The sequence below is a fragment of the Panulirus ornatus genome, chromosome 53, assembly GCF_036320965.1.
Source record: "Panulirus ornatus isolate Po-2019 chromosome 53, ASM3632096v1, whole genome shotgun sequence".
In the NCBI taxonomy this organism is placed as follows: domain Eukaryota; kingdom Metazoa; phylum Arthropoda; class Malacostraca; order Decapoda; family Palinuridae; genus Panulirus; species Panulirus ornatus.
Genome location: NC_092276.1, coordinates 1,759,147 through 1,785,000, shown reverse-complemented (window position 1 = coordinate 1,785,000; position 25,854 = coordinate 1,759,147). Strand labels below are relative to the sequence as shown.

The window sequence follows — 25,854 nt, the reverse complement described above, 5'->3', positions numbered from 1 at the left end:
TCATTCGCTACGACACTGCTCTGCGTCAGTCTCATCTCCTGTTACATTGCGACGGTAACATCTGGGCCCAGAGCGAGGGAGGGTAGGTCGCTCGACAGACTGGATGTATATATCACCGTCGCCCTCGACGTGTGTTCTCTCTCTGTTCTCACACCAGCTACATCTCCTCCTCCTCCTCCTCTCCTTTTTCCTATCCCCTCTAGCCTACTCGTTTTCCCTCCTCCTCCTCCTCCTCTCCTCCGACTTCGCTTTCATTATCACTGTCATCATCAGCACTTAGCTCGCTCACAGCCCGCTCCCCCTGAGTTTGTTTACAGTTGTCTCTGCCTCTCTCTCTCTCTCTCTCTCTCTCTCTCTCTCTGCATCCTCCTCCCTCCCTCCTCACAGCCACAGCCTTTTAACTTAACCGGTCCATTAGCGGGGCCATTTAACCTTTGGGGCCGCCACCATTTTGGCCCTTTGACCCTGAGAGTATGTGTTTTTGTGACTCGTTAGACACGGTTTCATCCCCCTCCCTTTCCCCCCAGCAATTGTCTCCCCCCCCCCTCCTGCCCTAGCCTTTAACGAGGACTACAGAGAACATCGTCCCGGGCCTTCAGAACGCATAGGTCCTCTGCCCACTCTCACCGTCCACCCATTGAGGCGGGGAGGACGAACACGTCGTTTGACTGTGGGCTTCCAGCCACGCCCTGAGACTCGAACCCAAGCGGGGTCCCCCCACGATGCGGATCCGTGCTGAGTTGATTGTGTGTGTGTGTGTGTGTGTGTGTGTGTGTGTGTGTGTGTGTGTGTGGCCACAGAGCTACCCCTGGCCACCAGAGCGGCCGAGTCTCGTCAACACACGCCATCAATATCAAGGCTTCAGCTGACCGCCTTCCTGCTACATCCAGGCCGCCTCCGCCGCCTCCCTCATCCACCACCTTCGCGTTATTGACCTCCCTCTCTCGCCTCCTCCTCCTCCTCTCTCTCTCACCCTCCCTCCCTCCCTCTCAACCCGTTACTTCCCTCTTCACTCGCCTGCTTCTCTCATCTTCTACCATCCTTCCTTCGTCTTTCTTTTAAGTCCCGTGTCGTCCGAGTTCTTTCCTCTTCATCTTCTTCCTCTCTCGGTATTCTCAGCTCCTCTCAACTGTTCCTTCGTTCTTCACCATTTCTTCCGTCCCATTCCTCGTACTTCGCACCATTCCTACGTCTCGTTTGCGAGTCTGTATGCGTTCCTCGTTGCCCCATGTGGGTTGCCGAACAACATGGGGAAAATCAGGGAAGCGCGCCAACGCTAAGTGGAAATGATCCACATTTCTTCCACGTTAGCCATCGCCTGCAACACTGCCAGCAAAGAGCAATGGGTATGACGAAAGAGATGGTCGCTTCCAGCACGCTCTTACGACACCTGTATAGCGAACGATCCCTTCGTGTACGCTGCGAAGCGACTCGTACAGCGAACTTATCGACTGTGTGGCTAGCTTTGCCTATAGATGGCGTAGCTATCTTTTGCGTATAGAATGCGTGGCTATCTCTGATGGTCCTTGCGTATACCATCACCAGCGCCTTATAGCGTAAGGGGCGACGATGAACACGAGATGTCAAAGGGACAGGTGTCAAAGGGACAGGTGCCAAATGAACGACAGAACGACTGTTAAAAGTCGTGAGTGTCAAGATAACAAGTGTCAAATAAACGAGTGTTCAAATGAACAACTGTCAAGTGAGCGAGCGTTAAAGAAACACGCGTCAAGTGAACATTACCATCTCCACCACCACAATTACCTTCTCCACCAACACAGTTACCTTCTCCGCCACCACTACCTTCACCACCATTACCTTCTCCACCACCATCATCACCTCCACCACAACTTCCTCTATTCACCATTCCAACATCACCAGCACTACCACCAACACCACCACCAACACCACCACATTCTCCACCACACCACGCCCCTCCTCACTAGACCTGCAGATTGCGGGAGAATGAGGACCAGACCCCCGGCTCTGGGCCGCCTTTAACATGGATAATCTATTCATAATTTAACCTTTTTTTTTCCGATGGAAGATTAGATGCGACGGGTCGCAAACAAGGGCTGGGTCTTCCTTGCGTCCCCCGTGCGTCACACGTAGATTGCGTCCCTCCCCTTGCGTCACATACATCCAAACTGCTGCTCACTCTTCCCTCTTCCCTGCGTTACGAAGACCCATATTGCGTTCGTCCTGAATCGCCAGTGCGTCGCATACGCCCAGACTGCGCCCCTCCTGCGTCACAAGCACGCCAGACCGCGTCTCCTCCCTGCGTCACATAAACCCAGCCTGCTCTCCCCATTGCGTCACAAGAATCGTAGCCCGGCCCCCTCCCTCCCCCTCATCCTAGACAGGTCAAATATCCCCTGGTGAACTGCTTACCATCAAGGTCAACCACGAACGCATCCACACCTTTTTCGCTATTACCCAACTCCCCCTCTCACTGGCCTGGTACCTCTCCGTCACACTGGCCTGGTACCTCTCCGTCACACTGGCCTAGTACCTCTCCGTCACACTGGCCGGGTACCTCTCCGTCACTCGTACAGTCAGTGACCTCCCTCCCTTCCCTCCCTCCCTCTCACCCACAGCGGAAGGTGGTAGACGACGTTAATACATCCCCTCGACACAGCCATTTACGAAATCATTATTTATCGCCGGTTCTACCGACGTATTACCCCGGAGTGCCGTACTCTGTAACGTGGGAGGAAGGTAGAAAAAGAGGGTGGGCAAAGTATAGGCCAGGAGCCAATCATTCCCCCCTCGTGAGGCGCATCGCATACCTTTCCCCTTTACGCCCTGGCTGTGTCTCGCTGTACGCGGCCTCGCTCTGCACGTCTGTCCTCGCCCTCTGCGTCTCGTCCTCATGGCTCTGGTGGTTTGGCTGACGCCCCCCGGACAATGCTTCATTTTTCATCTCATTCTTATCAGCTTATCAGTCCAGTCCTCTCTCCAAACAAGGCTGATTTAACTTATTTTCTTTATATATATATATATATATATATATATATATATATATATATATATATATATATATATATATATATATATATGTATATATATTCCTAAGAGTCCACGGGGAAATGAATCACGATAAGTTCCCAAGTGCACTTTCGTGTCATAATCACATCATCAGGGGAGATACAAGAAATGAATATAGCAATTAGTTGATGTACAACGAAGAGAACCCAACAGCCGGGATTCGAACCCAGGGCTCTATCCTAGGAAATCTGGAAATGTTTAAGACCAAAAGTCTGTACTATACATCTGATGACCCTGTGGGTTAGGCCTTTGTATACCACACGCCCTCCCCACCGCCCTGTATATTGTCCCGATGACCAATAAGCCATCATGGTCATTATCATCACCTGAAACTACCATCACAGACCTCGTTAACCCTGGTTGCCTTGTGCAACATTTCCATGCCTCGTTAACCCTTCTAGTCTTGTGTAAACCTTTCCAGGCCTGCCTCGTTAGCTCTTCCGTTGTTGTGTAACGCCTCCAGACCTCATTGAACCTTCCAGTCTTGTGTAACCCTTCTAGCCATAGCTTAACCTTCCAGCCTTCACTAACCGTTCCAGGCTTGTGTAAACCTTCCAGCCCTTATCAACCGTTCTAGTCTTGTGTAGACTTTCCAGCCCTCAATATTTCTTATGGTCTTGTTTAATTCTTCCAGCCTTCAATAACCTTTCCAGTCTTATGTAACCCCTCCAGCCAGCCCTCAATAACCCTTCCAGTGTTATGAAGCCCTCCAGCCTCACTAACCAGTAGATCTAGAAAAAAAAAATATTCGATGCTGCGATATTGAGAAATAAGATCAAACAAAAGTAAGAATATTTAAAGATTCTCTCTTTTTCCTGCCCGGCTTTCCAGAGCTCCCTATCTCCTCTATCCCCTCTCCCGCCCCTGCACTTCTCATCAACTCTTCCAGCCTTGATCAATCATCCAAGCTATGATCAACCCTTCCACTCCTTATCAGCCTTTCCAGCCTTGATCAACCCTTCCAGCTATGCTCAATCCTTCCAGTCCTGATCAACCTTTCCAGCCCTTCGTGAAGCTTCCCATCATCAGCTAAGCTATCCATCACTTATCGATCCTATCATTTCTTATCATTCCCTCCAGCTCTCTGGCTACACCTCTCGTCACTCCACATCCCCTGTAGCCCTCTCTAGCCCTTCCAGCCACCGTCAAACCTGGCAGCGCCACGCTGAGCCTCGCATCATTCCATGAAGTATCCAGCCCCCGCTCAATCTCACTTCCCTCGTTGACCCTTCCAGACCTGGCCAGCCCCTTTAATTCTCGCTGCACCCCACGTCGTTCGAAAATCCTTCCAGCCCTTGTTAAACCCTTCAACCCTCGCTATCCCTTCCAGCCCTTGTTAAACCCTTCAACCCTCGTTATCCTTTTCCAGCCCTTGTTAAGCCACTCATCCCTCACCATCCCTTCTAGCCCTTGCTCAACCCTTCATCATCCCTCGCCACCCCTTCCAGCTCCTTGTTAAACCTTTCTTCATCCCTCGCCACCCCTTCCAGCTCCTTGTTAAACCTTTCACCCTTTTGCATAACCTTCCTATCCCTTCGCTAAACCTTTCAGTTCATAAACCTCTCGAACGTCTTTAAACCTGCTATCCCTCGATGTCCCACTCCGTCCTCGTCGTTAATCCTTCAGATTCTTTCCGTATTTGTCTTGATCCCCGTTGCACTTCCCATCCCCTCCTATCCGTCTCGATTCCCGCCCAGCAACGTATCCCTTACTATCCATTCTAGCCCGGAGTTAAGCCCCTAGCCAATTACTTGGTGACCCAGGTCCCTTCCAGATACCCTCCTAGTCTTCGCTAACTTTTCCAGACCTTTCATAACTCTTCTAGCCTTCGCTAACTTTTCCAGGCCTTTCATACCTCTTCTAGCCTTCGCTAACTTTTCCAGGCCTTTCATACCTCTTCTAGTCTTCGCTAACTTTTCCAGACCTTTCATAAGTCTTCTAGCCTTCGTTAACACCTTCCAGCCCCTTTCTCTTCAGCCCTACGTCCCTCTCGGACCATTCCAGCCCTCCTTAAACTTCATGGATCCTTCCTGTCTTGGCTAAACGTCTCTTCCCTTCGCCTTTCTCACAATCCTCAGGCATCCTGCTTGTGTCCCCCTCTGCCCATCGTTTCAGCCTACTTCCCGCCCTTCCAGCCAGCCCCTCACCCATCCTCCTTCCAGGCCCCCCTCGCTCATCCTTCCAGGGCCCCCTCGCTCACCCTTCCAGGCCCCCCTCGCTCACCCTTCCAGCCCCTCGTTGGTTGGCTGGCTGGCCATCTCCCTATCTCCTCCATAATTCACTGCCGTGTCGCCACGAAGCCTTCGGCCAATTTTCCACTAATTGCGTATGGACGTATCTGAGGCTATGGTTACCTAATGTGGTATATGCAAATGTGGTACTGGCCGAGCGATTGGTTCTTGTGGGTGGGAATATTACTACTAGCTTGGTGACGAGCAAGTGTCTGGCACCTGTCGTGAGTGAACAGATGTGGAAAAAAAAACAAAAAACAATGGAATTCGTCCATCCACTTCGCCTACACCAGTTTCGGTTGGTTATTTACACAACTTGTGATTATTTACACTATTTGTGAGTAGTTACTTGCGATTACCCATTTTTACCGTACGGGGAAGTGGAGTTTTTTCTTTTACACTCTGAAAGATTCTCTAATGTCACACAACTTCTTAATCTTATGTATGCTGTCTGTGTGTGTGTGTGTGAGAGAGAGAGAGAGAGAGAGAGAGAGAGAGAGAGAGAGAGAGAGAGAGAGAGAGAAGAGACAGAGGATCTAACGGTTCTCTGGGAACTTTCCCCAGGCAGCCAAACTCGAAACCTACACGAGGCAGAAAACGTAAAATAAAAAGAGAGATGGAAACTGAAACCGTAAAACTACATAAGCTCTCGTAGATCCAACGCATACAGCAGGTCGCACCCTGTACCGCCGAACCTGACGGATGAATTACCTCGTCAATTTCCCCTCCTCGCCAGTGACCATGACAGTTTCCCCTTATTGTCGCGAGTTCGCAGACCCTCTAAGGTTAACTTAGAGTCCCATACCTCGATCTGTTCCATCAGGCATATATATATATCATTCCATCACGCATTTCTTCTCTCTCTTTATTTCCCGGCGTAATCCACCTACACCCCGTCCGTTCGGCGGAGTTCTGTCAAATGTGTTCCTTGATATATCTTAGCGACGGCTCTGCCACAGGTGACCTCCTCGGTCGGGGTCAAAGAGTGACCTTTTGACACCATCCAACCACTGCTGAGCTCCTTGGGCCACACCTTCCAAGGATGGGGGTCACGGGATCATTTAAATTCATTGAAGACTGTGTCACAGGGCCAACTTAAATGAGCTTTGGCGTGTCCCAAGACTTAATGCATATTTAATGCAAGACGCGAGTTCCTCAGTGGTGGATGCGGGGCCAGAGTAGATGGGTAAACAGGTAATGGATACGGAAAGGGAGGGAGGACGGCCGTATCTTCGCCAGCGGGCGCTGGGAGGAGTACAATCTTCCCCATGGGGGAACTTGTGTCAAGAGGTGGTGCTTGATTTCCCCTTGAAGTCTACCCCGGTGATACCACTTTGCCCAGGGTGAAGTTTCACCCGTGGTGTGTCCACAGGCAGGTGGAATCCGGTAAGTACCCACTGTGTGATGTGTGACGAGCTGACGGGGCGATGAACGACCATGTCAGTGAGGGACGGAGATGTGGTAGTGAGCGTAGCAGGATTAAGTGAGGCGGTCGGGGCGGGCCGAAATGCGGGGATTGTCTGTGAATGGAGGGCTATGGTTCGAGTACCCAATACAGCCAGAGATTGGGAGGGACGTGTGTGTGTGTGTGTGTGTGTGTGTGTGTGTGTGTGTGTGTGTGTGTGCGAGAGGGGCCATCATTCGTTTGTTCCTGACGCGTCCACACAAAGGCAGGTTCACTCTCGCCTCGTGTATCATCTACTCCACCTTGTGTATTCTATCTACACCTGAGAGAGAATTCTGCCCCTATCAACCCCTCAATTCCTGGCCAGAGTGACCGAATCAAAAAAAAAAAAAGATGAGGGGCGCCGTGTGAGATTCCCGTCATTTGCATACGTAAATATGGATGTTATTAGTTTAGTGAACCTTCACATAAGGGTCGGTTTCGTTAGGAAAAAAAGCTACATCAATTTCTTTTTTTTTTAAGGTTTAACTCACTAGTTCCACTTTGCATCGCTGGGCGAGGCCGCACGGGGATGTGTGGGTGGGAGGGCTGAACGGACTAGCAACGGGCGGGGTGGGCGGTGGCGGACGCCTCCCCCTCGCCGGGGAGGGAATGGATTAGTCCAAATCCCCAGCCCCGACGACCCACAATCTTTGCACAAACCCTTGTCTAGTGAGGTCAGGGCCCTTGACGAGGCAGCGGGCGGGGAACGTTACCGGGCCCCCTCCAACCATAGGGTGTAGGTAGGTGGCTCTCCCTCATCCCCAACACTACCACAGGTGTAGGGGGTAAGTGTCCTTCTACCTCATCTCCAACACTGCCACAGGTGTAGGGGGAAGGTGTCTCTCTCTCCCCCTCATCTCCAACACTGCGACAGGTGTGGGTAAGTTTGAAACAAAAGGTCCAAACGCGTGTGTCTGTTTGGTGACTTGTATAGAACATCACATCCTCAGGTCGTGAGTGATGACGCGAGGGTAAACGAAGCTGTTTCAAGTCTAGGTGAGGCATAAGGCTGCCCTCATACCAGGTACCCACTGCCTCTCTGGCTACGCCTCGATAGCCACCTGGGTTGCTACGTGTACTCAGTGGGCGTCTGACGCTTGACGCTTCTGCATCCATAAGCTAAGAACGTGTATAGCAAAACCCGCTATATCTAGAAAGGTCCGTCCCTGGTCACAGGGAGCCTACTGCTCTCAGGTGCGCTCGCTCAGTGCCCGGGGGGACGACAGAACTTAATAAAGAACACGAAGTTTTCTGGAAATGGAGCGTAAGCAGACTTATATCCCCGGAGACCAGATGCCTTCCATGATAACAATAGACTAATACATTGCCCCCGTGACCTCCACACAGCCCAGCGTAACACCGTAGTGATGTAACACACAATGAATGATCCACATACTGTGTTTGTTTACAATGTCTATGGCCTGTAAATTGGCAAAACAGACCGGGACCTTAATTATTTCACCCTTTTCTTACGTCCTACCAGTCTATCTAAACCTAGTCAAACTCTCAATGGTTCTTAAAGTGGTTAGGACAACCAGTTATTAGATGGTTATGAGCCATCATGGGTATCATAGTGGTGTGTGAGAACACAGATGTAGAGACAGATGTTACGTAACAAGACCCGAGACTCCGTAAGCGAGACCCCAGCTGACCCTGGCAACAGGAGGGGCCTCGCCTGGCGCGCCCGCCCTCCCGCCCGCCCGCTCCCGTCCCTCCTTCCCTCCCTCCCTCCTTCAGCAGTTCCTCGTATCGTCGAGCAAAGGATTTGGTTATACTTGTGAGACTCCGAGGATCCTCAACGCCTGCCAATACCCGTCACACTCGTCGGTGAAGCCCTCATGATGAACGCCATAGACGACAGCTCCTCTCCCCTCGCCTCTCTTCTCTCTTCTCCTCCTCCTCCTCCTCCATCCTCCCTCAAGCTGGTACCTCCTCTCCCTCCTCGCTACAGCTAGTGCCTCCTCCTCCTCCTTCTCCATGCTACAGCTACTGCCTCCTCCCCCTCCTTCTCCATGCTACAGCTACTGCCTTCTCCACCTCCACGCTACAGCTACTGCCTCCTCCTCCTCCTCCATGCTACAGCTACTGCCTCCTCCTCCTCCTCATTCTCGCTACAGCTACTGCTTCCTCCTCCTCCTCGTCCTCCTCCTCCTCCATGCTACAGCTAGTGCCTCCTCTTCCTCCTCCTCGCTACAGCTACTGCCTCCTCCTCCTCCTCCTCGCTACAGCTCCTGGCTACTGCCTCCTCCTCCTCCTCCTCCTCCTCGCTACAGCTAGTGCCTCCTCCTCCTCCTCCTCGCTACAGCTACTGCCTCCTCCTCCTCCTCCTCCATGCTACAGCTACTGCCTCCTCCTCCTCCTCCTTCTCCATGCTACAGCTACTGCCTCCTCCTCCCTCTCCTCGCTACAGCTACTGCCTCCTCCTCCCTCTCCTCGCTACAGCTACTGCCTCCTCCTCCTCCCTCTCCTCGCTACAGCTACTGCCTCCTCCTCCTCCTTCTCCATGCTACAGCTAGTGCCTCCTCTTCCTCGCTACAGCTACTGCCTCCTCCTCCTTCTCGTCGCTACAGCTAGTGCCTCTTCCTCCTCCATGCTACAGCTAGCGCCTCTTCCTCCTCCATGCTACACCTAGTGCCTCCTCCTCCTCCTCCAAGTCCTGCCTGCCTCTTCCATGAGACAACTGCTTGTTGTGCTTTCACAGGGTGTGACCACCAGGTCTTCCCCCCCCCAACATCATATCCCTCTCTGAGCGCCCCTCTGGCGCCCAGCCTTTCCCCTGGGGGGGTTTGATTCGCATGCCCTTAATAATCGATGACCTTCGACGTGGAGGATATTATGGCAGGTGTTATTACTATCTTCCGTGACGTAACTCATTGGTGCCCTGTAATTGGTCGGCTTCTGTGCCGTGACTAAACGTCACTATCTTTCATGACGTAACTCGCGTGCGCCCTGTAATTGGTTCGGCTTCTCTGCCGTGACTAACACGTCACTATCTTTTATGACGTAACTCGCGTGTGCCTTTGTAACTGGTTACCTTCCGTGACGTGACTGTCACGTCACCACTATCTTCTATGACGTAACTCGCGTGTGCCCTTGTAATTGGTCATCTTCCGTGACGTGACTATCACGTCATCACTATCTTCTATGACGTAACTTACTTGTTCCTTCCAATTGGTCGCAATTGTGAGGCAAGTGACGTTTTGCGTGATACATTACCTACTGTGACGTAACTGTCGCACCTTACGACTGCTGGTTACCCCACCTACGAAGGCACCTGTCACTGCCATGCAACTGGTCACCTTCGATGACACGTATATATCACACATCATTTGCTAAATGGTGAAGAGAATAATAACGATGATAATCACCTTTTACGACGTCACTCACCCCTGACGTAAGGTTACGACTCACCTCACCAGTGACGTGGGGGATTATATTCCACCCCGGGTGCTCTGAGGTGCCTGATATAAGGCATCTGGGTGTATGGCAATATTAATTCATGCACCGTGCCTCACGTTGGCAAAAACTGCTATCACACGGAGGACCACATCGGCCACGAGCATCGATTACATCCGTCGGGGACGCAATTTGTATGCGTCATGGCCTGCTGACGACCTGCCATCGCGTGACGCAAGAGGGGACCTGTGGCTATTGGCTGACGAGTCAGGTGACGTTTCTCTCATGGGCTGTACTATGACGTGTTCTGGTCCTTATGACGTAACTGTCATGTCTTCTGGCTATTGGTCAACTAGTGAGGTGTGGCTCGTATGTGTTGTGGTTATTGGTTAACTGCTATGACGTGACTCGTATATTCTATGGTCATTGGCCAACTGCTATGACGTGACTCGTACATTATATGGCAACTGGCCAACTGCTATGACGTATTTTGTGTATTTCATATCTATTGGTCAACTGCTATGACGTATTTTGTGTATTTCATATGTATTGGTCAACTGCTATGACGTGACTCGTATATTCTGTGGTTACTGGCCAACTGCTATGACGTGACTCGTATATTATATGGCTACTGGCCAACTGCTATGACGTAATTCGTATATTCTATATCTATTGGTCAACTGCTATGACGTAACTCGTATATCCAATGGTTACTGGCGAACTGATATGACGTAAACCGTACGTGCTATGGCCATTGGTCAACTGGTATGACGCAATTAGAATTCGCTGTGGCCATTGGTCGACTGTCTGTGCTGCGAAGCAACTGACGTAATCTCAAAGTTTAGAACTTGGGTCATTTTTCCCAAAACTTTGGTCGTTTGTTACAAATTGTAAACATACTCTTTTTTTTTTTTCTCTCTCTCTCTCTCTCACATTCTTTGTTTGATAACACACACACACACACACATACACTATATATACTGAACTACACATAAGGAAGCAAACTACATGTAAGGAAGCGAATTTGCCCATACCACTTCAGAACCCATTCTTTCACCAAAGGACAAATCAGTCCTGGAATCGGTCCTTTTTGGCCACAATCCACGTATCCTTCGGACCCCTGATGAAGGGGGGAAGAGGAGGAGGGAGTGGGGTGAGGGTAGGAGGAGGAGGAGGAGGAGGAGGAGGAGGAGGAGGAAGAAGAGGAGGAGGAAGGGAGATGGAATCCTCTCTACCCCTTCCCTGTTCTTGACATCAACAACCATGCCTACGACCAGTGACCTCCGTCCCCCATTTGTCGTCCCATTTCCCCCACACCATCATCCCCTTTTTCTGTCCGCTGCCAGCAATTATTCAGTGAAGATGAATACAGATGGCGCCAGGAGCGGTGATGGGGAGGGGGAGGTTCGGTTGAAGAGGGGGGGAGAGTTGGAATTTTAGGTTAGGGGGGAAAAAATAAGGTGTGTGTGTGTGTCTGGTAGCGGGGTGGAGGAGGCACACTGTGAAGTCAACCCGACAAGACAATAACCCATTGATTTGAGGGAGGAGGAGGAAGAAGACGCTGGGTTATATGGCTGGTGTTGGAGAGAGAGCCACTAGGGTGGTGGTGGCGGCGGTGGTGTTGGAGAAGAGCCAACAGGATGATAATGGTGGTGATGGTGGTGATGGAGAGAGCCACCAGGATGGTGGTGGTGTTGGTGGTGATGGAGAGAGCCAACAGGATGATAATGGTGGTATTGGTGTTGGAGAAGAGCCAACAGGATGATAATGGTGGTGGTGGTGTTAGAGAGAGCCACCAGGATGGTGGTGGTGATGGTGGTGATGGAGAGAGCCACCAGGATGGTGGTGGTGTTGGTGGTGTTGGAGAAGAGCCAACAGGATGATAATGGTGGTGTTGGTGTTGGAGAAGAGCCAACAGGATGATAATGGTGGTGTTGGTGTTGGAGAAGAGCCAACAGGATGATAATGGTGGTGTTGGTGTTGGAGAGAGCTACCAGGATGGGGATGATGTTGGTGTTGGAGAGAACCATCAGGATTATGATGGTGGTGTTGGAGAGAACCATCAGGATAATGTTCGTGACACAAAGAACCACCGGGACACTAATGGTTCTAGATTAATGGTTCTAGGTTAATGGTTCTAGATTAATGGTTCTAGGCTAATGGTTCTAGATTAATCGTTCTTGGTTAATGGTTCTAGGGAGATGGAACCATCACATTGAGGCACCGTTAGCAAATCGATCGCTCTAGGCTAATGGTTCTAGTTTAATGGTTCTAGATTAATGGTTCCAGGTTAATGGTTCCAGGTTAATGGTTCTAGGTTAACTGATCTAGGCTAATGGTTCTAGGTTATTAGTTCTACGTTAATGGTGCTAGATTAATGGTTCTAGGTTAATGGTTCTAGATAAATGGTTCTAGGTTAATGGTTCTAGGGAGATGGAACCATCACATTAAGGCACCGTTAGCGAACCGACCGCTTAAGCCATCCTTTTTTTTTTTTTTCCTCCTACCACCAACACTGGATGTCCTCGTATCAAGGCCTTTGAACGCGTGATACATTTCCCTTGCGTTCGTTTGCTATCCACCGTAGTGCATCCTAGTAAAAAAAAAAAAAAAGGGACCTGATCTTCTATGCCTGTGTGAGATGGGAACGGGTACAGTGAACGGGCTTTTAAATCCAGTATGAACAAGATGAACGAAAAATCATATGAAGAAAAACGCCTTGGAAGGATAAGAATCATACAAGGAATACACACGAAAGTGTGGCGGTGTGATGGTTCGTGTTGTTGCCGACTATATGACTCGCGATCGCTTACTGGCCGGGTTCGAATCCTGGACAGGGCAGTCTGTCCACGGCCATCCCACCTGTTCGTCCCCATTTAAACTACATCCACGAAAGGTTGAACTGGGGCTGAGATTTAAGTCACTGGCGAAAGAAGGCAAGAATTAAAAAGAGAAAAAAAAAATATACATTGCTGGGGTGGTAATAGAGAGAGAGAGAGAGAGAGAGAGAGAGAGAGAGAGAGAGAGAGAGAGAGAGAGAGAGAGAGAGGCAAGCACAGCTGGGATTGGTCAGTCGACGAGGCGCAAGGAAGGCTGAGTGGAAATTGAGAGAAGAGGGGCAGGACGTGAGACATCTCCGTCAAGATGAGTAAGCCCCACCATCATGAGGATGAGTAGGCCCCATCATCATGAGGATGAGTAAGCCCCATCATCATGAGGATGAGTACGACGAGGAGAAAATGGATGAATACACTCACTCACCAAGAGAGGGGAGGGGGATATATTAAGGAGTTTTTGAGAAGTTTTTGCTTTTGAACAGCTTACAGAAATCATTCGAAATATATGACATATATATGACATAATATATGATATATATATATATATATATATATATATATATATATATATATATATATATATATATATATATATATATATATATATAATCAACCAGAGAATGGGACAATATAATGCTATGAAGGAGGGAGATAAGGAAAGGTCAAAGTTCACCTCACGTCCCCAGTCCGGGCGTCTCTGTTTCAAAAGGTTTCCGATACGTCTTCGGGAACCCGTAAAAAATGTTTTGACCGCTGAAAGGCGCTAGATCTAGCGCTCCAGCCCTTATTATATTGCTTTTTAAGAAAAAAAAAGAGAGTGGTTCACTTGCGGGTCTCTCTCTCTCTCTCTCTCTCTCTCTCTCTCTCTCTCTATATATATATATATATATATATATATATATATATATATATCATAGATAGATAGATACATCCTACCCTAAGACAGGTGTCCAATTTATCGACAAGCCTCATAGAGGGGGAGGATGAACAGCTGGATTGACTGTGGACCGACGGCCCGCGACACAAGCTCCAAACCCATGCGGGCTCGAACCCCTTTATACATCGGGAGCTTTGGATAAGGTGTGGCATCTGGGCTGATCTAATATCTCTCCTCTCTCTTGGCTTTCCTCCCTCACTATACTCCTCCATATCTTACTTCCTCTATGGCCAACCTGCCTCCATAACTGTCGCTGGATCAACACCTCTCTCTCCTCCCTCCTCCTCTTTTTCCCCCCCGTCAACACAGCGGCGTCCCTCAAGGTCCCTTCCTTACTCCCACGCTCTTCCTTTTTCCTTCTTCAGCGAGACAATCAGTCGTACTCAGGAGCCAACCGTTCAACACTCCGTTCCTCCACCTCCTTCAATATCATCAGCTCTCTCTTATCTTGCTCGATTTCCCTCTCCGCTCCTCGCTACTTCCTCAATGAAATCTAATTTAGACAGGATCTCCCAGCGGCGTGGGGTTGGGGGCAAGGCGCGACCAAATTCAGTTTAACGCCTCTAAACCACACTTTTTGCCTAATCTCTCCTTCTAAAAAAAAAAAAAAACCCCACACCCACCTTCCCCTCACAACTTCCACCGCCTCTCCTGGCAGCTCTCATGTTCCACCAATCAACACTGTAAGCAAACTTGGTTAAGTTCTAACCTTTCTTGGGTAACCTCACCTTACACAGATGGCTTTATGTCTTCCTCTGTGAACGGAGGAGTCCAATTCCAGACGCCGTGAATCCTTCTCTCTCTCTCTCTCTCTCTCTCTCTCTCTCTAGAACAGCTGCTTTGATTTTGCATCGGAGGGGGTTCGACCATGTATGGATTACAGAGAGCTCTTTGCGTGTGACGCCTGTTAGAGTCGAAATGAATCCTGACTTATCTTCATTTCTTTAAACCTTGACGCAACTGCTTTGTGTCGCACTTTTGGTTCCTTTTCTCTATTCTATGGATATTACTTTGATTCCTGCCTCCCTGCGCCCTGCGCCCCCCCCCCCCAAAAAAAAAGGACCTGGCTGTTTCCTCTGCCCTCAGTCATCCTAACCACCAAGCTAGTGCTTCAGGTGATTTCTGTATATGTACCCGTTGGTAACTCATAGTTAAGGCGTTGTTATGTCTTGCTTTTTTTTTTCCAGCACACGGCTAAGCTTTTGGAACTCTCTACCTTTTCATGCCTTTCCCCAGCAGCCAAGACCTCCCTCTTTTTTTTTTCTTTTTAACAAAAAAGAAGAGCTGGCTTTCCATTTCCTCCCAAACTCTTAAACTATTTTTCCTCCTCTCTCTCTCTCTCTCTCTCTCTCTCCTTACGTCTCTATCTCTTTAATCCTTTTCATATTTCACGTGAGACTTGGCCTCGATATGGACCGTTGTTAGTGACTTGAACATACCATATATATATATATATATATATATATATATATATATATATATATATATATATACTGGTGGCGTGTGTGTGTGTGCGTGTATGTGCTTACGCACATTACGTAAATGTACACACATATATATATATATACACACACATACACGCACATGAAAATAGTATACGACTCAATTACACTTCGAGATGTGAATGAAGAAAAATTCTACACAATTTTTTCTCCTTCCTTTGGCGGGGACTGATTGCAGTCCTTGTGCGTGCTATTGGAATCGCGATACCGCAGGCGGCTGAAAACCAACGTCTGTCACACTTATTACATTCCAAGGGCTGTTTAGTTTACGAATTTCCCAGAGGCACTAAACGGAATGGACAATCCCTCAGTGTGCGTTCCTTGCACGCTGCCAAAGCCAGCCAGTGAGTGAGTGGCCCTCTCGCGTTCAACACAATCGGAGTGGGTACTGTTTATTGGGATGGGGTACGTATGGGTGTGTAGAGTAGGGGGGCGAGATGATGATGTGGGCTGGTAGAGAGCGCGTAGGATATGGAGAGATCCCTTACTGAAGGAGGTGTAGGAACCACCTGAAGAAGGAGGAGGAGGAAGAGCAAGGGTGGGTGGCTATGAAGGGAGGGCTCAGCCGTGGCTCTCTTAGTTGGGTCTGTTCGTGAAATCCAATTAGAAGATTACGGCGTCTGTGATTATGTTGTTGGTACCTAAATGTAGATCTAACCTCTGTGTGTACGTACTTGTTAAGATACATGCTCACATGCATGGATGTGTGCTGTGTGTAAGTGTGGAGTACAAGTGGTGTCTGGCGTGTAGATCCACATCTGAATGTGGTAAAGATAAGAGTTTTATGACGTCTGGATAAGCGAGGTTAATCTTAGATAAGGATTATAGTAGCGAGTGGATAATCATAAAGAAAAAATATCATTCCCAGATGCAGGATCGAACTGAAAATCCTCACGAGTTAACCAGGTCGTCAACCGAGTTAGCAAGAGCCGCTAACTAGTGCATGGCTGGTGATCAGATCAGCTGGCGGTGGTGCTGAGAAGGCTAACTTGCAAATGGCCTGTCTTCCTGGTGGTGGTGGTGGTGGTGGTGGATGATGTTGGAGAAGATGGATAACACGTGCATGAGTGACTGATATGATCACGTCTGGTGATGGAGATGAGAGAGAGTGAGGGAGATGGGACAGACGTGGCCTGGAGTTGAGCCTTAAGGTGTCAGGGAAAATAAAAAGAAAAAAGATACATTTTCGCCAGGATGTTGTAAGAAACGAGTTGTATCAGTGATTGCATGAACTCATGGTCGTGAGGACATTGTCGTCCTCCAACTTCGGGGCTATGAGATGTCACCCTTCTTTTACCACTGTGGGCCAGTGAGGGGGAAGGTGCTCCCTCCACTCGAGACCATGAGGACAAAGTGCTCCCTCCACTATGGATCATGAGGGTATGATATCCCCTCCACTCTAGATGATGAGGACAAGGTTTTCCCTCCACTCTGGATCATGAGAACAAGGAGCTCCCTCCACTCTAGACCATGAGGGCAAAGTGCTCCCTCCACTCTTGATCATGAGGATATCATGTTCCCTCCACTATGAATCATGAGGGTAAAGTGTTCCCTCCACTCTGGAAGTCAGGCAAAGTTCCTCCCCATTCCCTATTGCAATGAGGTCAAGACCCCTCATTTACCCATTCATGCCCCAAGACCACTTCCTTCAGGTCCAAGAGGGCAAGATGAAACCTACCTACCTCCCTCCCTCCTTCCCTATCGCAGACGAAGAGGAACAAAACCACCTCTAAACACCCCATCCCCTTCCACTGAGAAGGATCGAACACCACCACCACAGTACTCACCGAATGCCACTGCAACCACCTCTAAACCCCCCCCCCTCCCCCTCCCACTGAGAAGGATCGAACACCACCACCACACAGTACTCACCGAATGCCACTGCAACCACGACGACATACAATGGGGTGAAGCCGAGACACACACACACACACACACTCTCCTCCTCCCTCCTCCTCCTCCTCCTCCTCCGTGAAGACACCCCCTCTGACTGCTGGGTGATTGCCCCCTGCCGCTTCCCCCCCCACTAGATATAAGAAGGAGCTCCGTTCTCAATTTTACGCTGAACTGTGATAGGGCATTTCCCTCCATTTCCCCCCACCCCACCGCCTGTGATGGAGAGGTCATTTCGTTCATGCCCACTGTGACAGGAACCCATGTTGCCTCCTCTCCAAAGGAGGAGGTAACTAGATTTACTTCCCTCCCCCCCCCCCCCCCTCCCCATTTTCACTCCCCTCTTTCCTATTCTTTTTTTTTTACTTTCTTTTTTTGGTTTTCCAGAATATTTGAGGACTGGGATGGCGGAACTTATTTCCCATCCTGCGAAGGAAAAGGTAGTGTTATTTCCTGTTTACGAGGGCGTGTGTGTGTGTGTGTGTGTGTAGGCAGGTAGGTACATGAGAAGGGGGATCTGTGGTAGTGTGTGTGTGTGTCTGTGTGTGTGTGTAGGTAGGTACATGAGAAGGGGGATCTGTGGTAGTGTGGGAGAGGGGTGCGTGTGTGTGTGTGTGTGTGTGTGTGTGTGTGTGTGTGTGTGTGTGTCAGGACGCACCCTTCAAAAGATTCTTCTGAAATTCGTTCATTCACGAGGACTACGTGTGTGGCTGGGAGGTTCTGCTGTGAGTACACAGGTGTTATAGTGGGTGCGTATGGGAGAGAGGGTGGGGGGGGTGGGGCGGGGCGGGTGCATGGGAGGGGTGTGTATGGTGTGGGTGGGGCGGGTGCATGGGAGGTGTGTATGGTGTGGGTGGGGCAGGTGCATGGGAGGGGTGTCGGTGTATGGGAGGAAGGAAGGAAGGGAGGGAGGGGCTGTTGCACGCCGGCCAGGGGAGGCCGGCTTTCAATCACAGCTTTCAATCACAGATAAAGCCGATGTATCGGCGGCTCGGAGGAGAAAGAGGAGGAGGAGGGAGGCGGTGGGGGAGAAACTTTAGTGTCGCTGTTACGAGGGCGTATGACACCACTAATTCCCCCCCTCACCTGTGTGGCATGACACCAGCAACCCCCCACCGATATGACATCAACACCCGGCATGACACACAGAGCCGATGTCATGCACTCGTGCACATAATCGAAGGCTAAATCTATTTTTTTGTCCACAGTGGATGATGAGTTCGATACACAGATATACCATTACAGCAAGCATTATATACATCTGGCATTATATACGTCTGGCATTATATACGTCTGGCATTATATACGTCTGGCATTATACATCAGTATGAGACACAGTTGGCAGTATACGCTACTGATTATGATACACATCTGGCATGATACAATTTCATGATAACACAGTTATCACTATACATTAGCAAGCATGATACTAGAATGGCATCATACACTACTGTGTTTTAATACACTGATGGTACTATTCTCTGTCGTGATACACAACTGGCACTATACATCACTAGGCATGATACACAGCTGTCATTATACACTGTTAAGTGCGATACACATCTGGTATTATACACTATCACGATACACAGCTGTCATTACATACTGTTAAGTATGATACACATCTGGCATTATACACTAGTATGATACACCTCTGGCATTATACACAAGTGAGTGTAAGACAAAATTAGCATGACACACTGTTGAGCATCATGAACTTTTAGCTTTATACACTAGTAAGCATGATACACACAAAAAAGATACATACTAGCGGGCACGATACTGGCATTATATATCAGTGAGCATGATACAAACTTCACCTTATACAATGGTGAAAAGAATACACCCCATAGATCATACAGCAGCAGGCATGATACATATATGTGGGTTACGACTGGGCAAGATGCTGAGTGGGCCTTATGCAGTAGACAGCATGATACACAGCTGGCATTATACAATAATGAGTATGAAGCATAATTAGAAGTAAACACAGAAGTCATTATGCACTGGTGAGCATGATACATATATGGCATTATATACCAAAGAACATGATACTCAGATGACACTGTACAACTGGGGAGCATTATACACTACTGAGCATAATACACGTCTGGCATTATGTGCTAACGGGCTTGATTAAGGAAAGCTGGCATCAAATTGCGGTAGGATATTCACACAATTAATACTGATCATTATTGGGTTTGATGTATACACATCCAGATTCATACGCAAGCGAGCATAATATACAGCTGGCATTATACATCTGTGAGCATGATACACAGTGACCATAATAAAAAGCTTGATTGGGAATGGACATGACATACGAATCACATTATTCCTCAATGAGCTAGACACAAAAAATAACATTATACTCTACTGAGTATGATGTAAAGCTGGGTTTATGAAATAGTGGCTATGATGAACAGCTGTCAGTATACTCCATGGAGTATGCTACAGAGCTATAATCATATATATATATCAGGCAGCATACACACCTGGAGTTATACACTAGTAAGCATAATACACAACTATACTCATACACTATTGAGCATTATACACAGCATGCTTGATGACGTGACACAAAGATGCCATAAGGCTCTAGCGTGTATAGCATAAAGCTGGCATAACACACACAGATGAAAATGACAGCTGGGGCATCAGATAAAGCTGGCATGATACACTTGGCATTATACACTAGAGACCATAATACAACACTGGCACCATAACCAACAGAACACATGGACAGAGGTATATATATATACATATATATATATATATATATATATATATATATATATATATATATATATATATATATATATATATATATATATTTCCAGTTAGGATCAAACTTAGCTGGTATCATCCATTAACAGAAAATGATGAAATGCTGGAAACACGTCACCTATTAGTATTCATAACACAGGTGGCACGAAAGCCCAAATGGAGGTCACATACGCCTAGCATCATGCCACATTTGATATGACAATCAGCTGGCACCATACACCTGTGTGTGCACACAAAGGCAGCCACTACATATATATGTACATACACAGTGGGTACACAGCATGCAGCTGACACTGTGAAACAGTAGGTTTGACACAAGTGTCACTTTAGACGTGTTTATGACATGTAGCTGTCACATCATACCAGTGAGTATGACACACATCTGTCATACTATACCAGTGAGAATGACATATAGCTCTCGTGGTATGTGACCATGACACACCTATCAGTGTATACAAGTGGTTATCACACACACACACACACACACACACACACACACACACACACACACACACACACACACAGCTGGGAAACATGCAGTCACAAGCATGACACACAAGCAACACTGTCAAACGCATGACAGGGAGAGCCAGACTTCGTCCTTGGGTAAGGATGACACAGCCCCTCTAACATGACCCCGCCAGCGAGCATGACAAGAAGTGGTGGCATCATGACACACATCAGCTGGAAAATGACATGACACACACACACACACACACACACACACACACACACACGGCATGACACAACGCGAAGCATGATACACAGGTGGTATTATCATACGTCACAGGACGTGAAGCATGATACACAGGTGGTATTATCATACGTCACAGGACGTGAAGCATGATACACAGGTGGTATTATCATACGTCACAGGACGTGAAGCATGATACACAGGTGGTATTATCATACGTCACAGGACGTGAAGCATGATACACAGGTGGTATTATCATACGTCACAGGACGTGAAGCATGATACACAGGTGGTATTATCATACGTCACAGGACGTGAAGCATGATACACAGGTGGTATTATCATACGTCACAGGACGTGAAGCATGATACACAGGTGGTATTATCATACGTCACAGGACGTGAAGCATGATACACAGGTGGTATTATCATACATACATCACAAGTGGTGAAGCATGATACACAGGTGGTATTATACGCCACAGGACGTGACGCATGATACACAGGTGTTATCATACGTCACGGGGAATGAGACAGGACCGGCATCATACATCAGTGAGGCTGGGACGCAGCTTGCGTCAAGCACAGTTTGTTTTTGCGGGACAAACAGATGGCTCTATCATACCATTGGGAGAATGATCCGTAACTGGTGGACAGACGACACAGATGGTGATGTGCAAAAAATGGGCTTGAACCACCTGGCATCACACATGTGGGTACGTACTATACACAAAGTGGCATGATATACAGCTGGCATTACGAACGCAGGCATGATACACGTTCAGCATTATACATTAGTGGGCATAATACAGAGAGCTGCAGTATACACAAGTGGGCATAACACAGAGACCTGCAGTATACACCAGTGGGCATGGCATAGCATTGTACAAGTGGGCATTAGTGGGCATTAAGCATAATAGGCAACATTTACGACCACACTGAGCATGATGCAGAGCGAGCATCATACAACCATCAGCCATTATACACAGGGAGGAATTACGTAGAAGATGGCATGAGGCAAAGGCAGCAAGCACTATGCACCACCGAACACGATAGAGACCATCATACACCAACGAGCATGATAGAGGCGGCGAGCATTATAGTACACCAGTGACAATACGCCACAAGACATGATGCGCAAAATGGCATTATAATCCAGTGGATTTAGTAAGAGAGTCTTATGAAATAGATGCCATCACACACACACACACACACACACACACACACACACACACACACACAGCAGCAGCTGGCCCAAAAAAAATACCATAATGGGATTGAACTAGATGGTTGAGACACGTCGGGCACTTAGGCACTTAACACCAGCTGGCCAGCTGGTACAGAATATCATCCGGCGTGAGAACCATACGCGGCATGAAGCACAGATGGCATAGGGCATCAGATGACACAGCACAGATGGCATAAGGCATCAGATGACACAGTACAGATGGCATAAGGCATCGGATGACACAGTACAGATGGCATAAGGCATCGGATGACACAGTACAGATGGCATAAGGCATCAGATGACACAGTACAGATGGCATAAGGCATCGGATGACACAGTACAGATGGCATAAGGCATCAGATGACACAGTACAGATGGCACATAACTTAGTCACCAGCTGACACACCAAGGCGTGTCTGTGCTTCCTAGCAACCACGTGTTATGATCCGCCAGCAACACGTTTTTTTTTTTCTTCTAAGTTTTACAGTAACTTTGGCCTCCTCCCACCACGTGCTGTGACGTCCCGACCACGTGCTGTGACGTCCCGACCACGTGTTCTAACCTTCTGCTGGGGTCTTTATCCCTCCCCCCCCCCCCCCCCCACGCCCAACCACCACTGTCCTCTAAATTGAAGTTGCTCCTGGGTTGGGACACGTGGTGGAATGGGGTGGTCAGAGGACACGTGGTGGGGTGGGTTAGAAGGTTAGAACACGTGGTCAGGACGTCACAGCACGTGGTCGGAGGAGGCCAAAGTTACTGTAAAACTTATAAAGAGAAACGTGTTGCTGGGAGATCATAACACGTGGTCGCTGGGAAACTAGAACACCTTGCTGGGAGATCAGAACACGTGGTTGCCGGGAAACTAGAGCACCTTACTGGGAGATCAGAACACGTGGTCGCTGGGGAACTTAAGAGCACCTGGCTAGGACATAAGAGCACGTGGTTGCTGGGGACATAAGAGCACGTGGTTGCTGGGGACATCAGAGCACGTGGTTGCTGGGGACATCAGAGCACGTGGTTGCTGGGGAGCACAAGAGTACCTTCCTGGGGACACGAATGTCCCCTGTGGAGGTGAGGTCCGCGTCGCACGGACACCCAGCCACGAATCGGTCGCGGGAGATGCGCGACGAGTGACGGAAGACGACATCACCGGGGGAGGCAGTGAGTGTCGGAAGGGCTGTTGTACGTACGTTCACATCAGGAGGAGGATCCATGAGGAGTGAGGACCTCCCAGTCGTCGATGAGGAAGCTCATGGCCATGGCTGGCTGTTGACATGAGGGGAGAGGGGAGGAGGGGAGAGGGGAGGAGGGGAGAGAGAGAGAGACACCACACGTCTGATGAGCTGGGGTGACGACAGGTTGGGTGGGACGAGCAGGTCGGACGAAGAACTAGTCCTAACAAGGACCCCGACGATGGGGGGGTGTCCCGTCGCCAGCCGCGCCCGACGCTGGCTCTCTCTCTCTCTCTCTCTCTCTCTCTCTCTCTCTCTCTCTCTCTCTCTCATCATCATCATCATCATCATCGCCTCATTAATCGCCCGCTGGCTACACCATCACTAATGATGCTACCACCGTGTAGGTGCCACCAGGCTGTCGCGTCTCGTGACGGAGGCCCAGGAGAGCTTCCCCCTGGGGGCACCATCTCCAAGCAGCAGTGTCCACCAGCCTTTCTTTGTCGCTGGCGGTCGCCAACGGCTCAACCAGTCCACGATCGCCGCTGCTGCTGCTGCTGCTTCCTTCTCCTCCTCCTCCTCCTCCTCCTGCACCACAGGTGTGAAGCCTGCCTGACCCATCAGCAGTGGTATTAAAAGCTACTATCACCACCACCAAGGTGATAGTAACCGACCAACGCCACCGCCATTACACTGAGCCACTAAACGAACCATCCAAACCCTCATTGCTGTGGTGAGGAACCTTTTCCGACATGCTCACTGCCTACTGGGTACCATCTCCGCCACAACCACTTCGTTAAATTCATTACACTCCCTCACCCTACCACCCTCCCGCCATTTATGATCCACCACAACCACTACGAACCCGAGGGGTGGTGGTTGAGAGGGGTGTCTCCCCACCACCATGTCTCCCCGAACGACCAGCTGAACATGTCAACTCCCACCACTCCCTCCACGCCCATGTCCATTTGTCTTCATGAGCAGCCCTCATCACCTCCCTCAACAGATGTCCTCTCCGCTCAACCTACCCACCCACTCTCCCTCACCCCGTCCTCCTTTAATCAAAATTATGCCCTCTCCCCACTCTCCCTCCCCGCTCGCAATGCTACACCCTCCCATTCCCCCTGCTTGCTTCCCCTCCTCCCCCAGGACGACCTGTCCAGTCTCCTACCACACGGCCCCTTCTTCTCCCCTTCCCCCCATTTCTCTCTTTACTCCCTTCTTTTCATTCACGAAGACGGCGACCTCCATCCCACCCCACTGTCCCTACCTACGACCCCTCGCCTCCCCCGCAACGACCATCCAGACAGACCTCCCCTCCCCTTCCCTTCCCTTTCCCCACACCAGGAACAGTCATCCTCCACCGGGACGTGGCTGAGGGTGGCGGAGGCTTTGGGGGAAGCCGCTATCCTATCCTCCCGAGGTCGGACCCGCTCCTCTTGATGCCTGCAGGAGAGAGAGAGAGAGAGAGAGAGAGAGAGAGAGAGAGAGAGAGAGAGAGAGAGAGAGAGAGAGAGAGAGAGAGGGAGCGGTGGAGGGTTGGGGAGGGAGGGAGGGAGGGAGGGAAAGGATATTCTGGCCGGAGACCTGGGCGCGCAACCACCTCTACAACTGCCGGCTTATCGAGCGAAGTGTTAACCTTAGCTCTACTCTGACACAGGCAGGTCTGGGCAGGATCCGCTTCGTCGTCTTCTCTCCCCCCGGGTTTTTCCCCTCTCTAACCCCCGTGGGAGAGAGAGAGAGAGAGAGAGAGAGAGAGAGAGAGAGAGAGAGAGAGAGAGAGAGAGAGAGAGAGAGAGAGAGAGAGAGAGAGATCTAGCTACACCCTGAGCCCTGTGTTTGCGTGTGTGTGTGTGTGTGTGTGTGTGTGTGTGTGTGTGTGTGTGTAAATGTGTGTCGGGTACATAATAAACTCATCCTACAGCGTAAGAGGTATGGAACAATGATTACCCATGGCTTTCCCGTTGACGTAGGTGCATGACACACAGAACACAGACAGACACAGACACACACTCACACACTCGTCCCAGGGATGCAAGCCAGGGATGCACAGTCGTGCTACGTTACCCTAGCTCTTGGACCGTGGCCGGCGCAAGGTGCTGTGGGACCCACGTACCCGCTAATTCTGCGATGTAAGCTCCTGAGGGACATGTCGCCGGCGGGTGTTAGAGTTGACTCCAGCTGCTGTCGTCGCTGCTGCTGCTGTCGCTGCTGCCGCCGCTGTGGCAACCTCGGTAGGCCTCTGACGCTATAGATGGAAGATGTGGTGATGTGGAGGAGGGGTCAGCCCGCTGACGGCGGCGGTGGTGGCGGTAGCAGGCGGTAGATGTAGTGGTGGTGGTGGAGGATGTGGTGGTGGTGGTGGTGGTGGTGGTGGAAGTGATGGTGATGGTGGTAGAAGAGGAAGGAGAAAGTGGTGGCACCTCTCCCATAGCTCGCGGGGGTTGAGCGTCAAAGGTATCTAGAAGGACGCGACGGGAAGCGTCAAGGGGAAGAGAGAGAGAGAGCATCAAATGCAGCGCACTGCCACACACAACACATGAGGTCACGGCACCATGGCAAAAAAGTAGGGTGGGGGGCCGGCCTCTCACTGCACGCACGAGGGACACTCGCGGAGGTTCACACAACGGAGAGCGCGACTCTGCACTGGCCCGCTCGCCGGCTGGACACCCTGAGAGCCCGC

At 49.7% G+C, this 25,854-nt stretch overlaps 1 protein-coding gene across 23 annotated transcripts in view; it reads right to left on the bottom strand.

The window, feature by feature from the left end:
• Nucleotides 1-25,854, bottom strand: part of Ih (hyperpolarization activated cyclic nucleotide gated potassium channel Ih) — a 543,812-nt gene that overhangs the window by 449,427 nt on the left and 68,531 nt on the right. The window contains exon 1 of one of the 23 annotated variants that reach the window (XM_071692387.1): nucleotides 25,288-25,840. The exons of the other annotated variants lie outside the window; for them this stretch is intronic. Coding sequence (XP_071548488.1) covers nucleotides 25,288-25,322 — 35 coding nt within the window. The 5' untranslated portion in view covers nucleotides 25,323-25,840. Of the gene's footprint in view, nucleotides 1-25,287; nucleotides 25,841-25,854 lie in introns of those variants that run through there. 23 annotated transcript variants of the gene reach the window in all.